At 41.2% G+C, this 22,390-nt stretch overlaps 1 protein-coding gene across 2 annotated transcripts in view; it reads left to right on the top strand.

Moving 5' to 3' along the window:
- The window catches only part of med30 (mediator complex subunit 30), a 47,615-nt gene extending 27,901 nt beyond the window's left edge, over positions 1-19,714 (top strand). The window contains exons 5-6 of one of the 2 annotated variants that reach the window (XM_085445225.1): positions 18,371-18,454; positions 19,300-19,714. In XM_085445225.1, coding sequence (XP_085301351.1) covers positions 18,371-18,454; positions 19,300-19,371 — 156 coding nt within the window. In that variant the 3' untranslated portion in view covers positions 19,372-19,714. Of the gene's footprint in view, positions 1-8,565; positions 8,794-18,370; positions 18,455-19,299 lie in introns of those variants that run through there. The other variant, XM_085445226.1, reaches the window with a different exon arrangement.
- Positions 19,715-22,390: the final 2,676 nt, after the last annotated feature.

The following is a 22,390-nucleotide window of genomic DNA, read 5'->3' as shown; positions in this document are numbered from 1 at the left end:
AATCAATTTCTCTTAAATCCTCTATTTTCCTCTACAGTGTTTATTTCTTGAAGGGACTCACTGTGGATACATCCATGCTAACCACTGCTATAAAAGATCAACTAAAGTATAAGTATAGCAAACAAACTGACAGACAATTAGGTTTAAAAACTTTAAAAAATAGACACTGTTCTGTTTTCTTATCCTTCCAGAAATCAACAAGCACAGGTTCTGTGAGGTGTCTGTTGTCTGTTCACCCCTCCACTTTTCATAACACTTGCTACTCCTCCTACAATATTGATCAAAGCTAATCAAAATTACAAAATGACACCCTAATGGATCTTTAAATTTTGCTCAAGGTTACATTTGATGCTTTATGAATAATAGCTTGTAAATTGTGATGGATGAGGAGCTGGATGGATGAACGTGTCCGTCACTGACGTTATGGGTTTGTCAAAGCTGGAGGTGGGAAAAAGAGCTATGTTTGGTTCTGGAGCTGAGTGGTTGTGACCTCCTGGCCCCTGCAAACAAAGAAAACGTGTCAGTTCTCTAGATTAGATTATTGGTGTTGAAATTATTAGAACACCAACTCATTTGAGGTCCAACAGGTCGATGTTGAGCAGAATGAAGAATAAGGTGCCGAAGAGCCAAATGTAATTTCCCCCATGCATGTGTGCTGGGATTGGCTGGGCTGGGAAGTTGTTTGTTTTTGATTGTTTTGCAATCTACTGTACAGGGTGAGTTACAGTATAAAGGGCAGTTTGTGTGCGCTCGGTTCAGAGCATGTGGGTTTCCAATTCAGCACTCAGCAAAATATGGCAGCTAATATCAGAACCACGAAATCAAGGAGTAGACAACAAACAACAGCAGCCTCTCCCGTGTGCTGTGTAAGGGATGCGAATGGTTTGATAAGGTGCGTTTGTTTCCAGATTTAGCTGTAGTCAGGGTTTGTTGTCAGGAGCTGATTGAGGATCTGTGCTGTGACTGCCAAAGGGCATGTTACATCACCCGAAAGCCTGCTATGTTTTGTTTTGCGTCAAACCCTGTCATCACTTTCCATTCCACTTTTTATTTAGTAAAGGGAAAGCTGCTTGCTCAGGAGCTGGTAGAAATGTGTACATTTGAACTTCAGAAACTGCTTTCTGTGTATGTGAAGAGTCTATTAGAGTTTTGATGAGGGTGAGGCACAAGTAACATGCTGTTACTCTTTTGAAACTCTTCCCTGCACTCAGTAAACAGCATCTCCTGTGAGTGCATTGGAGGCTTTAAATTGAAATTACCTCTCTTTTATCTTTCCTGAAATCTGCCTGCCTTTCTCTTTTTCTCACCCTCCCCACACTGCTGCTTTCACTCTTAAAACGATGGAGTTAATTAGAACCGATATTACTTTTTGGAGACGTGCCACAAAAGAGCTGATTTTAAGTGTATGTGAGTGATTGTGCCAATTTAACACATCACTGCGTCACATGATGCTTTTCATGTATGAAGAACTGTTTTTGGCACCTGAAGAACTTTTTTTTTTTTTTTTTTAAATTTCGGAGGAATCCTTTTCTGCCCATTAAAACCCCTTGAAGTATCATGTTTACTTAGAGTGTGAGAGGTGGTGTTCGGCTTGGCCTCAGATGATATAAGCTCCTGACAGACATCTGAGAGAGATGAAAGAAACAGGTCCTGTCTGCTCTGAGATTGAGACGGCGGGGTATCGCTCTTCAAATACTGGCTTCAAGCTCTCACTTCTCACATGTTCACACAAACCCATTAAGTGCACATAGCATGAGCAATTTATATGTTTGAGAGGTACAAACAAACACTAATAGGTAAATAAACAGAAAACTTGCACATCATCCGCTACAAGCCAGCTCTGCAGCAAGCCTGCAGAGCCGGTGTCAGCTCTCCGAAGCTACTTCCACATTCACCTCTCCTCTTTAGACCGTGTCAATAAGCTAGCTAGTTAGCAGCACAGGTTCAGCTGACTGTAGCTGTTTACGTTTGTGTCTCCAGGCAGAGCCTAACTGATATTGATCAGTCAAAACAAGTCAGTCTTTTTGATTGCTGTTAATATGGGAATATTATGGGAATTGATATTAACATGGGAATTGTGAATATGAAAGCATAAAATGGCTGGACGGGTTGCTTCCTTTTTTTGTTTTGATGACAGTTTATGAAAGAAAAAAGATAAAATATCATATATACAAAGGTGAATACAGTAAATGGCAGTACAATATATGCAGACATGTGACAAAGAGTTTTCAGAAGACTCTTTGTAAGCCTCAGTTAGCATGTTACATGTTAAAGTTCATGACAGTCCAGTTAGAAAAACACTGAACAAGCCTGACTTGTTTGGAAGGATTTCCAGGAGAAAACATCTTCTCTCTAAAATGAACATGGCTGCACTGCTTTGCTAAGATGCAGCTTAACAAACCACAAGCCTTCTGTAACAAACACTTGGACAGAAAAGACCAAAGTGGAGATGATTCACCATAATGCACGGCGACATTCTTGGAGAAAACTAAATATAAACAGAAACACTTCATCCCAGCTGTCAGGCACGGTGATGGTGGGTGATGATTTGGGCTTATTTTGCAGACACAGAACTTGGGTGCTTTGCAGACAATGAGTCGACCCTGACCTCTGTATATCAAAGTATTCGAGGGTCAAATGTGAGGCCATCTGTCTCACAGCTACAGTTTGGCTAAAACTGAGTAACTCATATTTATAACTCTATACTTACAGGATTCTGCCTCTGTATACTTACCAGCCCTCTTTAATAGGTACATTATCAAGATGATTGCAAAGGGGGAAAATGCTTAAAAGCAAACAAGAAGAAAGTGAAGCAATTGGGTTTTTCTACTATGTTCTGCAGAATGTTTTAGAAGCGTGCCAAAAGCTTTTCTCTCCTCTACTAAAAACATACACCTTGTCTATTTTTGATGTGAGTCATGAAAAGCTGCACAGCACAGCTGGAGAACAGGGGAGGAGGTCAAACAAAAGAGCGGTCTAAAGAATATGCTCAGGCTTCTAAATAAAAACGTTGCACAGACCAAGCAGAACACAGAATGTAATGCATTCGTCCCAGCATGTCTCTGCCACTATATAAATACAGTTAAGTGGAATTTAATATCACCCACCATCATGTTTTAAAAATAATATGGCATTGTCCCTCATAGCCGTGCATTTGTTATGTATTGTTAATGTTATGTTGTTTTCTAATCTGTTTGCATTCTCTTCACACTGCAATCTGCTGCAGTTAGCAATCAATTCAGGAGCTCACATGAGCTAAATAGGACAAGAGAAGATATAAGAGTACCGTGCATGTGCATTTGTTTGAAAAAAAAGAAAGAAAATGAATTAATAATTATTCAGTGAAATTTTGCCAGAGGTTAAGTTGCTTGCATGGTTGCCCATCAGTAGTTTTAAAGCAACAGCACTTCACCCGCTCAGCCCTCATTCATTATTTTTGGGAACCAAATCACAGAGGAAAGCCCGATCGATGGGGCTACCTGGCAGAGACTCAAATGCTTTGGAGAGAGCGAGGAGGCGACTAGCCTCAGATACTGAATCGATTGCAACCATTCTGCATCAGTCGGCTGACACTGCAGGCTTTCCACCTCAATGCTGAGGATGTATTGAAAGAACCCCGTTGGTAGGTGTATGCAAGGATGACAACATGGCTATTGTATTTCTGCCACTGCTGGAAGAGAAAGCTTTTATCTGCTTTCAGAATCCCTTTAAAGGCCTTTACTCTCCTGAGACAGCCCATGCTAAACACAAAACACACTCGCACTTAAACCTTCCCATTGAGGAAAAAGCCATAAAGTTTATAAAGTCAATTAAGGCTTTTTTTTTAACTGATGTCAGGCAAATTAAAGCTGCCTGGCCTCGCTCCCTGTGGGTATACTGTCAGATGGTAAACCAGGGCCCATTTAGCGTCACGGGGTTCCCCAGGCAGGGCGCAGAGCAGTAAGCCTCTTACTTACCCCCAACTCACTTATGCTTTTTACAAGTTCCCGTAGAGTGGCAATTTGTTTTTGTTTTATCAGGGAGTGACATTTTACTTTGGTGGAACATTTTTAATACACATGGACTCACATCATCAAGTGCAATCTGGAAGCATTCATGTTAAATTGTTCATTCAGAATTGTATACATTAATCAGCTTAGGGGAATTTACTGCAGCAGACTTTCTAAAGCGGCGCTAATCACTGTGAAACAAGAGCTGCGATGTCTAATTTGGACAGCAGAAATCAATGAGTTTCCTGCTGTGTCTGCCCAACGTATTGACTCACCGTGTATGTCCAATATTTGTGAGCTCAAAGCGATACGAGAGCAAATACATCATATATATATACATTATGCATATAGTTTAGTGGTGCAATGTGAACTATATTGTTTTGTGTGTAAAAATTTCCATCGTTAATATTTTCTATTTGGCAGCATGTGATACAGTTGTGATGCTCTGTGTTGTCATGTTTGTGCTGGCGCATACCATCGAGGTTGCATCATGAATATTCTGTCTGCTCTCCAAATGCTGTCAACTGGATAGCCTCTGGCTAGGGCGCAGAGATGCACAGTGGCCTGAAACTAGACTGTGCTTTTGAATCTTGAATGCTTTCTTAGGTAAAAATACATGCACATGGAAAGGTAGGAGAGGGTCTGCACATACAAAAATAATCAACGTCTCACTTTTTCAAAAACTGATAAAATGTGAAAGTTTTTTTTTTTTTTTACTGTGAGCCTGCCTTTAGTACAAACCGGGCATGGAGTCAAGCCGAGCCTGTAATTCTGGCACATCAGCTGATAACAGCTGATCTCAGCGCCAGTTCACAACAGCTGATAGCTCAACTGATACCCTCCTGCACATCCTCTGGCTAATCTCATATACTGTGTGCTTTTTAAGTTCAAGCTTTAGCCTGCCTACTTCTGCCGTGTCCTCTGCAAGCTGCTCTGCCACCCAGCCCACCCCCTCCTCCTCCTCCACTGAATCAATATCCTATTTATTATAGCCTCAAATCTATATCACAATTTTGCAGTGAAATTTGCAATGATATTTAACATGATATAGAAAATGAATACTGACCAATGTTTTCTGGGTGAGTGCCGCTTGCAGGCAGCAGCATTTACTTAGTGCAAATAAATGAAGGGCTTTTCATCCGTCATCAGTGAGCTAGTGTTAGTGATGTCAGTGAGTTTAAAGTATAAATCTACTGAAACAAGGTGCCAGCAGGTGAAGCATTATAGCATTATGCACTGTAATACAGCATGAGCCCACGTAGTGCTTTCCATAAATATTTAAAAAGAAGTATTACAAATAGCTGCTTAATAGTTTAGTTTAACAATAACTAAAGTAACTTAACCTTCCACAATATTGTCACATAAAAAATGTTTAATGAAAAATATTTTCTACCTTTTGGTCTCTCTGTTGCCATTCTTTTAGCAAGGTCAGTAATTTCCATCCACTATTTGCTCTACCTGTCAAATGAAGTGCACCTATCAGCTATTGCATTTGATTCTATGTTTTTGCCTTGAGTGGTAAAACAAGCTTGTTTTTTTGTAGCTCCCTTTACAGGTAAAAAAAAATCCTTAGTAGGTGATGACATGGGCTCTGGCTTTCCAGCATGTCTAGGCTTGCCTCATTGTTTTGGGGGAAAATAAAAGCGTGGTGTTTCTATGTCAGTGATATTGTGATGTGACAGTTTATCGCATTAAATGTGATGATATGGCATAGCCCTTATCTGTTATTACTGATGCCTGCTCTGTTCCAGACTGGGGGTCCTGCTGCTGGGACCTTCCCATACCACAAATAATAAATTAATGCAGACAGATTAAGAATCGCTGTAACTTTTGACTTAACTGTGTCTAAATGAAATATAATATAACTCACATTTAAGCAGCTATAACAGAAACTGTGTTACTAGGTAATGAATTCAAACAAAGTATTTGACTGAATATTACAGGAATGTTGAACAAAGCATGAAAAGATAAATAAGTTGAACAACCCTGTTCTTAAAAACTACATTTTTGATACAGATATCATTTTTCAAGTAGTCCTTGAATAATTTCCTGTTGGCTTTACAAATAAATATCTCGACTTGTTATTTTTATGCACATAAAATGCAATCAGCAATCAAACAGTGTAGGGAAATTCTCGCACCTTACTAAACATTCTAAGGTGAGGTAAGGAATCTGTGGCTTCAGTTAAGCAGCGATTAATGATATAATCAAAAGGACAACCCATAGCCTTATTACACTCACGTTTTCAGTCACGTTACTGGCAGTTTGCCACATATCACCAGTGGACTTAGTCTGTGCACCACTTTTAAACTAAGTTCTTAAAGGAGTTGGTGACTGCAGATCATTGCAGCTTATTTTTACTCATGCTGCATATTCTGTGGAACAATCTAAATGATTGATTACCCAAGCCATTTTCATTCACTTGTAATAAATATGCAAAAGTTAGGTTGCGAAATAATCAGTAGAAGGTCCCGAAAAGATTTTATGCTCATCAGCGTTATGGCTGCATGGACAGAGATTATAGCACTTTAAGAACAGAGCCTGGAAGCTTTTACTGTAGACACTCTCGATGCTAAACGTGTTGGCCCCATGAGTTTGCTTTGTCCTAATTCTTCTTCCTGAACGAGAGTTACAATTCCTTCAGGAAATGAGTAATTTCTACATAATTTAGGGGATCACTGGATTCTGGGGGGAAAAGAGCACCTTTACACATAGCTGTGGCTCTTCTCCATGTTTCCTGTCACGCTTGTTATGAATAATAAAATTTAATTAAATTTCACTCCGGCGCAGGCACCCAATCTCAATCTCGCTGTCTGAGGATAGCCAGGGGGTTTGCTTTAGCCTTAGCAAACCTTGTGGAAAAGGCAGAAGCTGTTTTTGTTCACTTCGAGTTGTGGGTTGGGCGATTAGACGAATATGTATCAATGACTGGCTAAACCCACTGCTAGCTAGACTATTTGGGTCATTTTTCTCATGATTTATGTTGTTTTATTTTAAAATTTATAGTAATCTTCAGCGCTGTCAATAATTACTTTATAAAGCACAGTTACTGAATAGCCACAAGGTGGTGCCTTCTTACTTTTTAATGTGTTAAGCTTTAGTTGACACCGCCCTGACACCGCACGGTCAGTTTACTTTACTGTAGAACAAAGCACCAGTCTAACTGCCTTCACACCAGTGTTGCTGATGAATTTCTGAGCTAGCACGCTAGCCCATGCTAGGTAAGCTAGCAACTTGTAGGTAGATGGTTTTCCCTTCCTTTATGTCTTCCTACTTGCTGGTTTTCTGTGCTTTAAAATAAATATTTTTTGTTATCTTGGTAATTTTTTTTTAAAAACATTCTGGCAGTATTATGGTATATCATTATATTTCCTTTATATAGGTTTGCAGTGCTCTCGCTGGCCACTTCATTAGGTACACCTTGTTGGCACTGGGTTAGAAACACTTTTAGATTGACATGACAGACTTACAAAGTTGCTGTTCCACCACATCCCAAAGGTGCTTTATGGGACTGAGATCTGGTGCCTGTGGAGGCCATTCGAGTACGGTGAAGTCACTGTTGCGTTCAAGAAAGCTGTTTGGGATGACCTGAGCTTTGATACATTACCTGGTTGGGTAGAAGATGGGTACACTGTGGTCATAAAGGGATGGACATGAATGATGTTCTGTTAGTACTAAGGGATCTGAACAAAGCAGATATTGAGACTCATCAGACCAGGCAATAATTATCTAATCTTCTGTTGTCTAATTTGGGTGGGCTTGTGTCAATTGTAGCCTCAGTTTACTCTAGATGGCTGGAGTGTCACACAGTGTGTCGTCTGCTGCTGGGTTAACATGTTGTACATTCAGAAATGCTTGTCTGCATACCTAGCTATATAGTCGGTCCCTAAAAGGATACCTGCTTTTGGCTTAGATTTAATGTCACTTTTGTTGAGGAATGTTTTTTGATCTAAGTCAAACACAAGGTTTGTTGGTTCTGAAGTGCTGCTTTGACACAAACTCCATTTGGACTGATTCTTCCAAACCACCTTAGTCTTGATTAAAACCTTTCTGTGTCTTTACCTCGCTTGGTTCATGGTGTGTGGAGGAGCTGCCTGAGCCCTGTCTGCAGTGAAAGCTCAGTACATTGTTAGCACAACCAGATGGGAAGCACAAGTCTCTTTTTTTTAAACCAAGTGGAAAACCATATATTTGGAGTAAATTATGATTAGAATATCATCCAGTTCTGGTTAAACAAACAAACAAATAAAACAACCCCCAGAAAGTGATTTTGCATTATTTTTTCGAAGGAGTAAGAGCATGAATACCTGCTGCTCTCTCGCTGGACTGACAGTGTTTGAAGGTTTTAATTTATTTTATGATTTATAATGGCTGATGTCAGGCATGATGAAAAAGATCAAAGGATTTTGAGTGTGTGGATGGTAATAGTTGCAAATGATGATATAGAAGCGGTCATATGTCATGAAAAATCATTCATATGACTGTTTAAAAAAGGGTAAAAAGGTCTCCCATCTTCTCTTCTCTTCTCTTCTCTTCTCTTCTCTTCTCTTCTCTTCTCTTCTCTCCTCACTCACAGACACTTACACTTGTAATTCCCAGCCAGATCCATTGGAGTAAAAGCTGTGATTTGAGTTGCCGGCGACAGGCCGGATTAGCAGAAGAATCCTGAGTGAAGGCAGGTTTTTGCTTCACTTGCTACATTCCTCTGTGTGTGTGTGTAGTATTATTTTTTTTTAATTGAAGTCTTTTCTTTCCAGCCCTTCATCAAAAAGCCCACAAGAGATTTTAATGTGCTCAAAGAAGTGTGGTGGTCGTGTTTTTAATTGCAGATGAAACACGGTAAATGGTTAAAAAGCAGGTGAATACTTCATCCTATTCACACAGTAATATAATTGTCAGATTAGCTCGATTTTTCTGTAATGTCTAAGGGATAAAAATAACCCCTCCCCAGTCAGCTTTAACACAGAAATAATGCAGCAGAATTAATTCATATAGAGATGGCAATTATCAAGCTCGATAACCCTGGAGACGCCCTGTTGTTTGATGGCCTACATTCGACAAATCCCGAGTGTTTACAGATTTAGGTTTTGTGCTGAGTTGTTGCGCCTGACTGTTGATGAATGCCGTATTGAAGGTGCGCAAAGCTATTCACTTTAATCGAAAGCAATCTCCAGTGGGCCTACACTGATGTGAATGTATGAATATATTTGTCACTAATGGATTTCAGGTCAGGGAATGTCCTTTGGTGGCCTGAGTCAGAATCTGTCTTGACATGACACACAGATATAGTCGTTAGAGCTTCTCTTGTGGCAAACTTTCAGTGGAACTGAATTTTAATGTAGTGATTTCGATGAAAAATTCATTTTTTTCCTCCCCTTTTACTTCTGTCTTTCACTTGTCTACCGGGGACAGCAGCTTTGATCTAGTTTGGACGAGTGGGGCGGATGGGGAGCGTGATGTAGGAAATCAGAGAAAGGCAGACAGGGATGGAAGAGACAGAGAAATATCCTTCATCCATTAAACAAACTGGTATATGGCTCGGTAACCAAGACCTCATGTGTCCACTCTCCATTTCGTGTCCTTTATTTGTACATCTCATCATTTTCAGACATATTCAGCCGACCTCTGAATAATCAATGGTCATTTTCTCCATGAGATCCAAACTGGTAGTTTTTTTTTAAGTTGATGGTGAATAAGATACCAGATACTGTCTGGATAAAAGCTACAGATACTGATGGATCTCATCAGTGTGTGGCTCAGAGCATGTATAGGATGGTTTTCTTTTCTTTACAGAGCAGCAGCGTACAGTGACACAGATACTGTAGCTGCTCGTCTTATCTGTGTCACTTTCATATCAAAGAACAACACGAGAATCTTATGAAGTGTCTGAAGTATAGAAGGGAACATGAGCGTATTATACAGTAGCCCTGGGAGGTCAAACGCATTGGAACTTAACGAAACGCCAGCAAATAGAAAAATGCGAAAACGCAATAAAACACAACATAAACAGAAATAACCCACAAAACAACATAAAGAGACAATAATATGACCTGTGTAATGATTTAACAGCTCAGCTAACACCTAATAGCAAACATCTATAGTATTATATATCCTCCACTCAGTCCTGTAAAGGTTAATATACTACATTATAGATATATCACTCCTGCACACACAAAGTCGTACTCTTTAATATTATATATAATACAATATTGCTTTTGTTCTTTCTTTTGGTTTTATTACTCATTTGTTCTGCTGCATGTTCTGTCTTCTTCAAAATAACGTGTTTTTTTTTAAAAGTAAGATTTAAAAAAAAGGTCACGCTGCTCTTTTTTTAAATAGAAATTTGCTATTACTGTGTATAAATCAGAGGTAAAGTACAACACAGACAGGTACTCTGACATGTCTTTCATACTTAGTGGAGGTTACAGGGATGGGGATTGGATTTCTCCCACTGCTGCCAAAATGTTTAATCTCTTTAGATGATGTGTTCCCAAAACTGTGTCCGATAAACAGCTCTGTGAGTCCATGTGACTTGTTTACAAGGCTCATTCTGCGTGCAACTTGCCTGTGCTTTGAAAAACACATCTCACCCCGGCCTGTCCTCTGCCCAGATGTTCTGCAAGTGCACCTGAGAGCGTCCTGCAGTCGGACATTAGCATGACCTTCTCTTCCTACTCTCAGATTCCACACACACACACACACACACACACACACACACACACACACACACACACACACACACACACACACACACACACACACACTAACAAATTCACTCAGTTGGGTACCCATACTAGCGATGCACTGACGTGACTTTATTCTCTCTATAAAAATCATATTTATTTGACCTTTGCTGAGTATTGATTCACTCTTTTTCCAAATCTAAAACCTGTCAACCTCTGCCATATTCCCCTTTATATGCAGTAAGATGAGGCGGTTGTTACATGGCTTTGGCTGCAGTGTTATTATGTTCAAATACAGAACCTGCAAACAGCACCGAGCTTCTGTGATAAACGGTGATCGCGGCTGCAGTGGCTTTCTGTCCGCACAGCAGATAAAGTAAAAGCCTTTTTTTTTTAACGTAACAGCGTGACTTGCGTTCTCCTTTTGAATCATTGATTTCTGCAAACCACAGATGTCTTGATTCTGATTTTTAACGTCCAAAGTAAAAACTGTGGATAAATCACCTGCACGACAGAGACTGATGCACACAAACACACCCTTATCCTCCCACCCTTTCCATGTACACACACACACACACATCACAACCTAAACACTTGTTCTGGACCATTATTTTCACTCCCCTCATCTCGCTGCTTCTCTTCTGGGCGTGCCAATCACAGTTTCTATCTCAGGTCGCTGTTCTTTTAAGCTCTACCGCAGACTACTACCAGCGTTTCCAGGTTATACGAAGCAGGTAGGAAGTCTCCCAGTCTGCAGGAGGCCCTCGGAGACAGGACTCAGACAGACATGAGTTGTTGACTGGCCACCCTGCAGTGGGCGATGGCCTGTCAGTGCTCTTGCTGTGGATTGAAAGGACATCAGAACATTATTGTGGGTCCGAACATAGAGAAACGAGGGAGCGTATTTGCTGGATTCCTGAAGTGTGTGCAAAACGCCTGGTAATTCAGACAAAGAGGAGACAGTTCAGAGTTCTTTGTTCTCTATTGTAAACCCTTTCTCCAAATATTGCATTATAGGTGTGAAGGATTAGAGTTCCGCTAATTATGAGGTTATGAATGGAATTATATCTCCCTGAGGTTGCCGAATCATTACTGTGATAATAGCAGTCTTGTTATTCATATATCAAGATATGCCAGCGAGCCTTTTATAATAAATGTGCTGTGAAGGCTTTGCTGCCTCTATAGTCTTATTTCCACTGTGAAAAATGTATAATTTTATTGCCTGCTTTCAAAAAAAGCATAGGGCACAATTTTGTGGAAGAGTCTGTATTCAAAAGTGAAGACAAAAAATGCATCTTTGAAGCCATATGTGGCTGTTTTATTCTTAAAAAGCAAGATGAAAAACATATTTCTGAGTGCAGCTCCTTTTTTTGAAGCTTCATGGAGCAAAAAGTGTTTCACTTTTTTTAAAAAAAAGGGGAGCAACGTTGTATTCTTGGAGGAAGATTACAAAGACTCTGGGTATCGTCTCATTAATACGTAAATGACCGAGTTATTTCAAGACTTGCTTGTCAGATTAATGAGGCATATCCCTTTTAATACACACTCACTGCCATCTTCTCACACACACACACACACTTAAGACTCAAAGTGTAAGTTGGAGAGATAGAAGGTAGGATGGAGTAAGAGAGCTTGAGATGCTTTTAGAGCCCCCCAGAGAGAGGGGAAGAGTGAGGGGGAGAAAGACTGGAAGGCTTCCAAATGTTCCACTGTGGAATATCTTCAAGGACAATCAGCTAAACAGTTGATATTAAAAGAGCTGTGTGAAATCGATTGCTCAAGGTGTTATCTGCGCTGCAAAAATGGCTGGTAATTAGTCATGGCTAAAGGAGTGTTAGCGAGAGAGTGAGATGGATTTAATCTTAATAGATTTCACTGCACTGCAGATACAGTAGCTCCTGAGTGAAGGAGCTCTCCTCTTTCTCTCCCCCTCACTCACTCTGGATATCTATCAGAGGAGAAGCGGCTGAGCGAGTCGCTGTGATGTACTGCTGCTGCTTGATTTGCCCAAACCTCCAAATGGCAGAGTTATTTTTTCAAAAGGCACATTTGGCAGCTGTACTCACTTTTATTCTTCTGGCTCTCCAGCAACAGCAGCTCAGGAGCTATTATTTGTTTATGTATAAAGCTTGGGCAATGAGGCACTTCAGTCCATGGCAGCTGTTGACTTAGAGATCTTGGTGCGGCATTTAGAGGCAATCAGCGAACAAAACCCTGAGTGACTAACTGGGAGATTGTGTTGTTTGCTGCTCTGTGATGTACCGGTACCCTCCCGAAACAGGCCAGATGCGTGTGTTAGTTTAGCGATTAGTGGGGCGAGGATTGATGAAGTGAGCTGAAGCAGGGAGTGTTTGGGAGAGATGTCAGCAGGCAGGTGAGGAAACTTTGTTTATTGTGTGCGAGAGAAATACCTGGAGTTAAATGTGGCTTTGAAGCTTTTATTAAGCCTCCTGCCATACACATTTCAGAAAGAGGAAAACAAAACACATTTCATATGTTCTGTCCATTCACAACGCTCTGCAGCTAATTTCCTCAAGGGACCTCAACTGGGGTCTAATTCCAACATTTACCAGTAGCAGTTCAGAAAAAGATAAAGAGATAAAAATTAATATTAAGATGAATTTAGTTCATTGGGATGGCCCTCTGCAAGAGTCCCAGTTTCCCTTGTAGCCCCTTGGGAATATTATTAATATTTGTCCACCCCTGATGGTCCAACCCTGTGTTGATTTTCCAGTCTGGCCTCTGACAGGAAACTAATCTGAAGAAAAGCAGAAAGTCAAAAATGAAATGGCATTACTGCTGGAAGCTTTAACATGGGAGTCTGTGAGGACTGGAGCCAGCCGTTACAGAGACTGCACTTTTTGGCTTCATTTTTCAGCCTCACAGCTTTGTTGAAACCTTTTGAATATTTGAGTTCTAGATCAAGCCAGTGAGATAAATGATTTAAATGGCTAAATTACCTCCTCAACATGTCTTGAAGTTCTCCAGAGGCCTGGTAATGAACTAATCATTTGATTCAGGTGTGTTTGACCCAGGGTGAGATCTAAAACCTGCAGGACTCCGGCCCTTGAGGCCTGGAGTTGGACACCCCTGTCCTAAACATAAGTTGGTTTGTGAATTCGCTTCCGTTACATGGTTGTTGAATTATTTGTTGATTTCATCTTGACCACAGTCTTAGTTTCACTCAATGAAAGTGACATTTTGTGAGTTTTGATTTTTTCTTAGGTTTTCTGCCAGTATATTTTCAGCCCGGTAGCTCACTCGGCTTAAACCGACGCCCTGCTGGGTCTAAGCCAGGGGTAGGCAACTCCAGGCCTCGAGTGCCGGTGTCCTGGAGGTTTTAGATCACACCCTGGGTTAACACACCTGAATCAAATGATTAGTTCATTACCAGGCCTCTGGAGAACTTCAAGAAATGCTGAGGAGTCATTTAGCCCTTTAAATCAGCTGTGATGTATCATGGACACATCTAAAACCTCCAGGACACCGGCACTCGAGGCCTGGCGTTGCCTACCCCTGGTCTAAGCAATGGGCAGTTTGTATTTTGAATATGTTTTTTGACATCAGCTACTAACCTTACATTTCCTAATGTATTTTATTCAATTCTTCACTTAATGCGGTTGATTATGAATTGTTCAGCTGACAGTTATAATCACCACTTGAGCAGCTGTACATCTAAAGTCTGAATTAGAGAGAGCAGCACCTACACAGCTCTTCTGTTTCCACAGACTTAACAGCTTTTCAGGTGAAAAACAAGCTTCTTATTCTGCGCAGCTCAGGAAACAGGCAGTTGCATTTAGTGCTGATTTTTCTCCACAATCCAGGACGAATTCTCACAATCAGATGTTGATTACCTACACCACTCAGCTTCACAAAGGAACTGATGCAAATTAGTAAATGTGAGCATGTTAATACAGTAAAGTTTTTTTTTTTTTTTCTTTATGAACTGTGTTCATTTATAATACAGTGTCAAGCTGAGACAATATTATGCACAATGCATCGCGCCAGGCTGGACAAATATCCTGAAATATTGTTAATATGTATCAACACCTGTTGCAGACAAGCGCACACACAAGCAAAGAGAGTCACAAATACAGGTTTAATCACAACAACGGGGGATAATAAGGTCACAAGATGACATTTCAAACTGATGCATGACACAAGTCATCCTAACGACTGTATAACGAGCTCGATGTTGTTTAAAAGCCTGATAAATAAACGGTTTATTTATTTGTATGTCGACTGTGGCAAAGAGGTTGCTCTCATCTGAGGCAGAACTAAGCAGCCAGCCAACAGCTGTTTGTTATAGGTCAGATATTCACAAATAACTAGGCATGCGTATGGAAAATCTGTGTGCAAGTGAACAACATAGCATTGAGGCAAACCAATTACAGCACGTTTTCAGCTGAAGTTTGGATGGAAAAAGTGAAGGTGAAAACTGCATATGTCTCTGTGTCAACTAAAGAGGCTAATAAATACAAGCATGTAAAAAAAAAGAGAAGAAGCTTGGACTGAAAGTGTGAGAATATTTCCACTCCATCAAAGTCTGTACTGCAGATAGTTACCCCTTGAAAATAGCTGTCCAAACATGTATAATGTAATTAAAAGTATTTATAAAAACAACTTTGCGGTTATTTGTTGTCATTTAATCATCACAGAGTTATGTTGGCTCATACGCCACAGAACCAGACAACCCTGCCCTTTTTTTTTTTTTTTTTTTTTTTTGCCTGTCCCGTTTGGCTCTTTTGCCATCAGAATTGTTGTCTAAAGGCAAAGAAAGATGCCCAACGGATTTACTTTACCAAACTGACCATCCCAGCCTTGCCGTAATGGTCCATTTGATTCACCTTTTATTGTTTCTTTTATTTTCACTTACTGAATACGGGACAGACTTGACTGGGGGAAAGAAGGGGAGAAAGAAAGAGGGAAAGAGAAACAGCTGAGAAGAGGGACGGGGGAGAAGGGCAAAAGACAAAAACCAACAGAATGAGCAGAGAAAAAAAAATGCATATCTCAATCACCTGGATCACCTGCTGAGAAAGAAAAAAGAAAACAAGCAGAAGAAAACAAGAGTAATAGAATAAACAACATCACAATGATATATGGGAATATGACAGTAAATACTAAATGTTAAACATTATTGTGCAGCACATAAGATCAACAGAACACAGTGTGCTTTGAGGTAGGAGCCAAAAAGGGTGTAGTTTGTGGGTGTGATCACCCGTGTGTACACCTGTGAGCATGGACGTGCTTGTTTTTTGTTTTTTTAAAAGGTTCCTTCATGTAATGATCTGCTAGAGGGTGTGGGGGGGCCACAGCCCCGTCCTCCAGGGCGTGAAGCAGGTGTGGAGGAGATCAAAACTCCAGACATCCAGAGGCCCCCAGAACACAAGAGACCAAGGAAGACCAACAGAGGGGCAGCCGCGCCACTGTCCCAGAAAGAGCTGAGGAGAGTCCCAGATGAGGGCTCACTCAGCAGCCGCGGAGCAGAAGCCAGGGGGAGTTGCAGTGACGTGCCCGTGAGCTCCGCCGGCAGCCAGCTGCGCCTGAGTGACCAAGCCCCAGGCCGAGAGGCCGGGGGCACCCCACCTCCGAAGTGGCCCGAGCGAGCCCCAGGCTCCAGGCCCCGATAAGCGGCCGCCAAGGAGTGAGCCGGTGTGTACCTGGACGCCCATCCCCGGACACAAAGAACCACCAACGCACCGATGTCTGAGGGGGTCCGCCACTGGCAGGGGAAGTGGTGGTAGGGGGAGATAGGCCTCCAAACCTTGGAGGGCCTGAGATGTCCCCAGAGAGGTGGCGCCTGACACCCAACCTGACATATAGACACAGACATACAGGCACACACAGATACAAACATCCATTCCCACCCTCATGCTCTCATATGCACTTACTCCACACTCAACCAACGTGGAGACATACATAAAGAGACGCTGTACACACGATCACACTCCCCAAGCGTACTCTACAAACTGGGTCTAGGTGCCCCCGCCCCTGGAGGGGGGAACTGCACCCAGACCCAGGTGGTGTTTCCCTTTTCCCTGCGGTGGGGGGAGGCAGACCGCCCCGACTCCGCAGCAGCAGGAAGGCTCCACACTCCAGACCGCAGTCGGACGGCCAACTCCTCCTCCTAGTCCTAGCCCCCCTGCTCCAGCAGGTCGCAGAGAACGGGGGTGAGAGAAGACTCTGAACCTCCCTCCACCCGCTCATTGTAATGTTGATGCATGTGTGTTCTAAGGTGCATTTAAAACCCAGGAGGGCATGGAGCTACCTGCCAGAGAGCAGCAGGTAAGCGCATGGTCCCTCCTGCTAGCCCTCAATGTCTACGTGTATTTAAAATTGAGAGGTGGGCAACGATGCCAGGGGTGGGGTGTACACCCTGATGGTACTTTGGACTCCGTGTATCGTGCCCACCCCCAAGATCCTATATGTATGTGTAATGAGAGTGTGAGTAATGTGAATGTCTAAGTTGTGGGATAAAATTAATACAGTAAAGTAAGATGTTGAACAAGGTAAACGTGATGCCTGCTAGATATTGGCACTGTTTTTCTTAGCAATAAGATTAAAACCACCAAAATGTTTAAGTACAGCAAGGATCATTTTTAACCAAAAGGTGGGGGCTCCGTAGTTTATGACAGACTGGGATTAAATGGTTCATTGTTGGAGACAATCTTCAGCTGCAGAGAAATGCACATTTTTTATTTTGCCGATCATTTATAGCAGCAGGATGGTGGATGAACGATTGACTCGAATTAACCCTCTAGGGTTTCACCACACACAAACAACCAGAAAAGCACTCAGCTGTACTTTTGTTTGTCAGAGGCCAATTTTGAAGAAACAAAACACTTTATTTCATTGAAAAATGAATAAAATATTGGAAATTCACTTTCTACCATTTAAATTATTGATAATGTTATTTTGAGTTTACCGAAGCATGGCGTGCTTAAAAAAATTATATCCGCAACCTGCTTGTGTCTTACGGTGCAGATTTTTGGAGGAACCAGTTAAATACAAACTAAGCCCCTCGAGGGTTAAAGCGGGTTGTTTATCTTAATTAAGGAACAAGCTGCACATTGCCACCATGTGACTCATTTTGTAGGAACAATTGAGCCCTGTAGAACGGAGGAATAAGTGACGTAATCCTGCGCCTTTTACCGTGACGTTTTTCTAAACCACTCCCAAATCTGGCAGTGATTTTTGACACCAGCCCAAGTATCAGCAGTGTCCCCACTAAAAGCCTTTCCCAGTCAAAAGTTGTGTGTGTGCGTATTTTAACATTTTATTTGCCTTCAGAATAACTGACTAATACTAATTTTGAAAATATTTGTCGAGCCAGACTTTGTGGTTAGAACCTGCTTGTTTTCTAATGGGAGCGGCAAAGTGGCAGCGTCATTAGGAGCGAGATCACATCTGGAATTTATTTTTCTTCAGTAGCGTTTGTTAAGTAATTTATGTTACAAGGATTTACAGTGTTATAGTAAATGGTATGAATCAGCGTTTGTGTTGTTGTGGGTAGTAGCTGCAAACAAATCTGTAATTATTTGTGTGTGTATATAATTGCTTTGTTGGTTTTACACTGTTTAAGCAGGCCTTTTTTTTTTTTTTTCAGTAACCAAACTGCTCTCACATTTGTAGTTTTTATTGCTTTTGTATCTAAAACATGCTTTTTCCCATCTCTTTTCTATGTTTTTCCTACAGAAGCTGAAGCAGAAGAACCAGCACCTGAAACAGATCATGGACCAACTCCGCAACCTCATCTGGGAGATCAACTCCATGCTGGCTGTCAGGAGCTGAGCCACACACACAAACACACGTGTACAAGGTGCAATCAGAAAGTTTAGAGACGGTATCTATAAAATCTTTAAAAGTAAAGTAGTCTTTACGACAGGCTGCATCTCATCCACAGCTTCCAAATAACAGCTGTTGCTTAATATGAAGCTCATTTTGTGAGCAAGGATGATCTAAGCAAACAGCTTGTAGGGACTTACTTGTTCAGCAACAACACGAGGCATAGGGTGGGTAGTGGGTGTGTCAGTGTGGCCAAAGAACCTGTGCAATGTCACCACGAACCACCGAGCTGCCGTCGTGCCAAAGTTTGTGTTGGTTGAATCTTCTCCCTCAGGACGTTGCTGCAGACCTCATTGACAGTTTGACACTGTGGATGAATTCACAGTGCACACACTGAATGTTGAAGAAAACAATGCAAAGCATGCTCTTTGTTCTGCACTTCATGCTTTGGCACTTTAGGTTCTTCTCCTGCAAAAACAACCTGTTTAGTTGTTAAGGCAAAGCAAAACAGCCAACTAAAATCGATGATCTGCGAGACAGATTTTGGCTCATTCTGGAGTCTGTTGATAGATCTGCTTGCAGACTCTGAGACACTGTGCCTGTTTCACAGCATAAATGTGCACCTGCACGTGGATACAAAAATATCAATGACCCCTGACTCACAAAAGTTAATTTAATCACCCGTTCACATTCACATAATCAATGTCTCAGTCGATTCTTTCTCAACAGGCACAAGCTCAGATTTTTTTTGATTGCACCTTGTATGTAGGACATCCACAGGTACACATGGACTACAGATAATGGATTGGTGATGGGTTCTTAAACTGGATCTATGACAGGTTACCACAGACTGGCTGAAGCAGTGCTTCACAGAAGGAATTGGTACTCTAGCAATATCAAAAGGCTTCTAAAAGAAGACATTAAAGAACAGAGGATACACGAGAGGAGACAAATGAGGCCAAGACATCCCATGGAGGAGCCAGGGGATGGAGGGCACCGGTGTCATCAGCATGGCAGAAAATATTCTGTCTACCTCGACATTCAACATTACAATCAGCATTTTTTTCCTTCTCAGTTAATCTGAAGAGTTAATGTTTTATCTGTCTGTAGCTGCTAGCTCAATAGAGGGTTTATGCCTGTAGAGAAATTGATATATTCTATTTAATCCTTATATTCTGTTACATGCCTATGTTACAAATGTATATTGTACTTGAGAACTTCAATAAGAAAAAACACTGTGGCAAAATCACGAGACTTATTGTGAATATGTTGATCTTTTTAAAGTGGATGTTAGCTTGTATTTTAATCCAACCGATTATCTGGTTCCAATTTTCATTTTCTTGTAAGTAATGGGGACAACACATGTTCAAGAACATTAGTATGCCAAGTGTACAAACAAGATTTTAGTAAAACAGCTTATTTACATCCGTAATCCTATAACAACTGAACTAAATCTTCCTGTGATTTTATTTTTTGAATCACTCTTTTTTTTGGTTTATTTAATCTGTATTTTCATTAAGCATTTCCCACAGTGTTGCTGTTTTAACACTGAGGGAAGCACAACTGAAGGGTACTAATGGACCCTCCTCATACTCTCTGATGGTAAATTCATTTGTGTTCTTCTGCTGGACCTCAGTACAGCATTTGATACCAGTTTGTGGATGTAAATGAGGAATCTTTCTCACACAGCGAGTCATGGAGTTCCTCAGGGTTCTGTGCCGGGACCTTTAATTTTTATATTGTACACACTTCTCTTAAGTGGTAGTATTACAAAACACAACATCCATTTTCATGGCTAATCAGATGAATCCCAGCTTTATTTATCCATGCAGTCACTCAAATCAGTTGGTTAAACTAAAGGCATTTCTTAAAGGCCTGGGTGAGCTCTAATTTCGTGCATTGTTGAAGTCAGCCCCAGCTGCCATGGAGTAAGAAGCAGGATACACTGCCTGTAGGGCTGTCACAGAGAGACAGACAGCCATTCACACCTGTAGGTAATTTAGAACCACCAGTTAACCTAATCCTACAAACTGCATGTCTTTGAACTGGGTGAGGAAGCCAGAGCACAGACAACTTGACGTAGGAAGGCCCCGGCCAGATGGTGGATTTGAACCCAGTACCTTCTTACTGTGAGGCAACAGCGCTAACCACCTTTACAGTTCAGACAAGAGTGAGGTCATTATATTTGGCCCTAAAACCTTAGAAATATGGTGTATGTAATAAGATGCTTGCTATGGATAGCATTACCTTTGCCTCCAGTAATCAGGAGATGTCATTCAATACATATATAACAAGTATGTAAGACTGCTTTCTTTCATCTGCACTGTTTTGCCCAGTTTCACTGGCTCCCTGTTAAATCCAGGATTGAATTTAGAATCCTTCTTATCATATACAAAGTCTTAAATGATCAAACCCTGTTGAATCTCAAAGATCTCTTAGTATGATGAGATCTTCCAGGAGACCACTCTCAGCTCTTAGGTCACCAGTTCATCAAAGGTTTAACACAGAAAAAGGAATTATTCACACCTACAGCTGATTAAGATTCACCAGTTAACCTAACATACATGTGAGGAAACTAAAGGGAATCACGCAGAAACAGGAAGAACATCTAAGCACATAGAAATGACCCGGTCGACCAGTGGAATCAAACTTGGGACCTTCTTGCTGTGAGGCGGCAGTGCTAACCGCTCCATCCTTTGCCTGTCATTAGGAGGAATGCAGATCCAAAGGCACTTAGGCATTTGCTTCACTTATCAGACCCGGAGGCTACATCACTTCTTTTTATATGCAGTCTGGTCCAATCACTGGACCGCAGCGTGCTTTTACTGTGCGTGAGTGTGTCTTTATTGAAGACAGAATTTCTCCTCTTCATAAAAGTCCAGTTGATATTTCAAATCATCTGGTGTATTATTACAGGTGAGGCCCACTGTTGGAAAAATGTCACTCAATATAACTACATCTTAGGTAAAGGTCAGCTGTCAGTAACTCTAAACCAGAGGTCTCAAACAAAAGGCCCAGGGACCAGAATCAGCCCGTATAAGAGTCCAATCCGGCCCTCTGCACGTGCGCACATCTTTGGAAAATGCGAACAAGGGCATAAATTTTAGTGTTTTAACTCAATTACAGTATTTCTTACAGTGCTGATAGATTTTTTTCCCATTCTGGTAATAGAGCAGCATTTTTGTGAAGTTGAAATTGCACTTCTTTTTCTTTTCTTACAATATCTCAGTGTAATTTGATTTCGTTAAACTTCTTTACGCTGACTGAAAGGGGAGTTTCACTGTTCCGGCCCACTTAAGATCACAGTGAGCTGTATGTAAAACAAGTTTAACATCACCACTCTTAAAAAAATCATGCAGCTCGTTTTTCGTTAATTCGCTCCAAAGAGTTTGGAAATAACAAAAATATCCGCAAAGCTGCACCAGGAAAATAACAAAAACACCGGTTGTGATTGGAATCGAATCAAATCTGCATTCACCCTGCTGAATCTCCCACAAAGTCCATAAAATAATTCCTCATTTTAATAAGCTTTAAGTCATTAATGACATGTGCTTCAAACGCAGGTTTCAGCCTGAACACCATCTGCTTGTGACTCCAAACATGTTTGCACATGTCTCAATCTCTCATAAATATTAGAGAAGATAAGAGCCATTTCATATAATGTGGGTTTTTCTTCTTAGAAGCTTAAAGCACGTCACTCTTGATTGTGATTTCTTACTGTGAGATGCTTGATAAATAAAGGCCCTGCTCTGATAAGAGGAGCGCCAGATCAACTCGTCAGAGCTTTTTGGTCTCTGTTGGTGTCCTGTGATTCCAGCCTCAGTTTAAAAAAGCCTCATTTATAGATCAGAAAAGAAAGAAGCAGTGAGAAGAACTCACAAAGGGCCTTATTCAACCAAACATGAAACATGAGCTTAAATCTGAGTACAT

Source organism: Copadichromis virginalis, linkage group LG22, assembly GCF_057382275.1.
Source record: "Copadichromis virginalis isolate Kocher_CV1m ecotype Utaka linkage group LG22, C_Virginalis_male_GT1.1, whole genome shotgun sequence".
Classification (NCBI taxonomy): domain Eukaryota; kingdom Metazoa; phylum Chordata; class Actinopteri; order Cichliformes; family Cichlidae; genus Copadichromis; species Copadichromis virginalis.
Note: the sequence above shows the minus strand (reverse complement) of the source record. Positions and strands in the feature narration are given on the sequence as shown.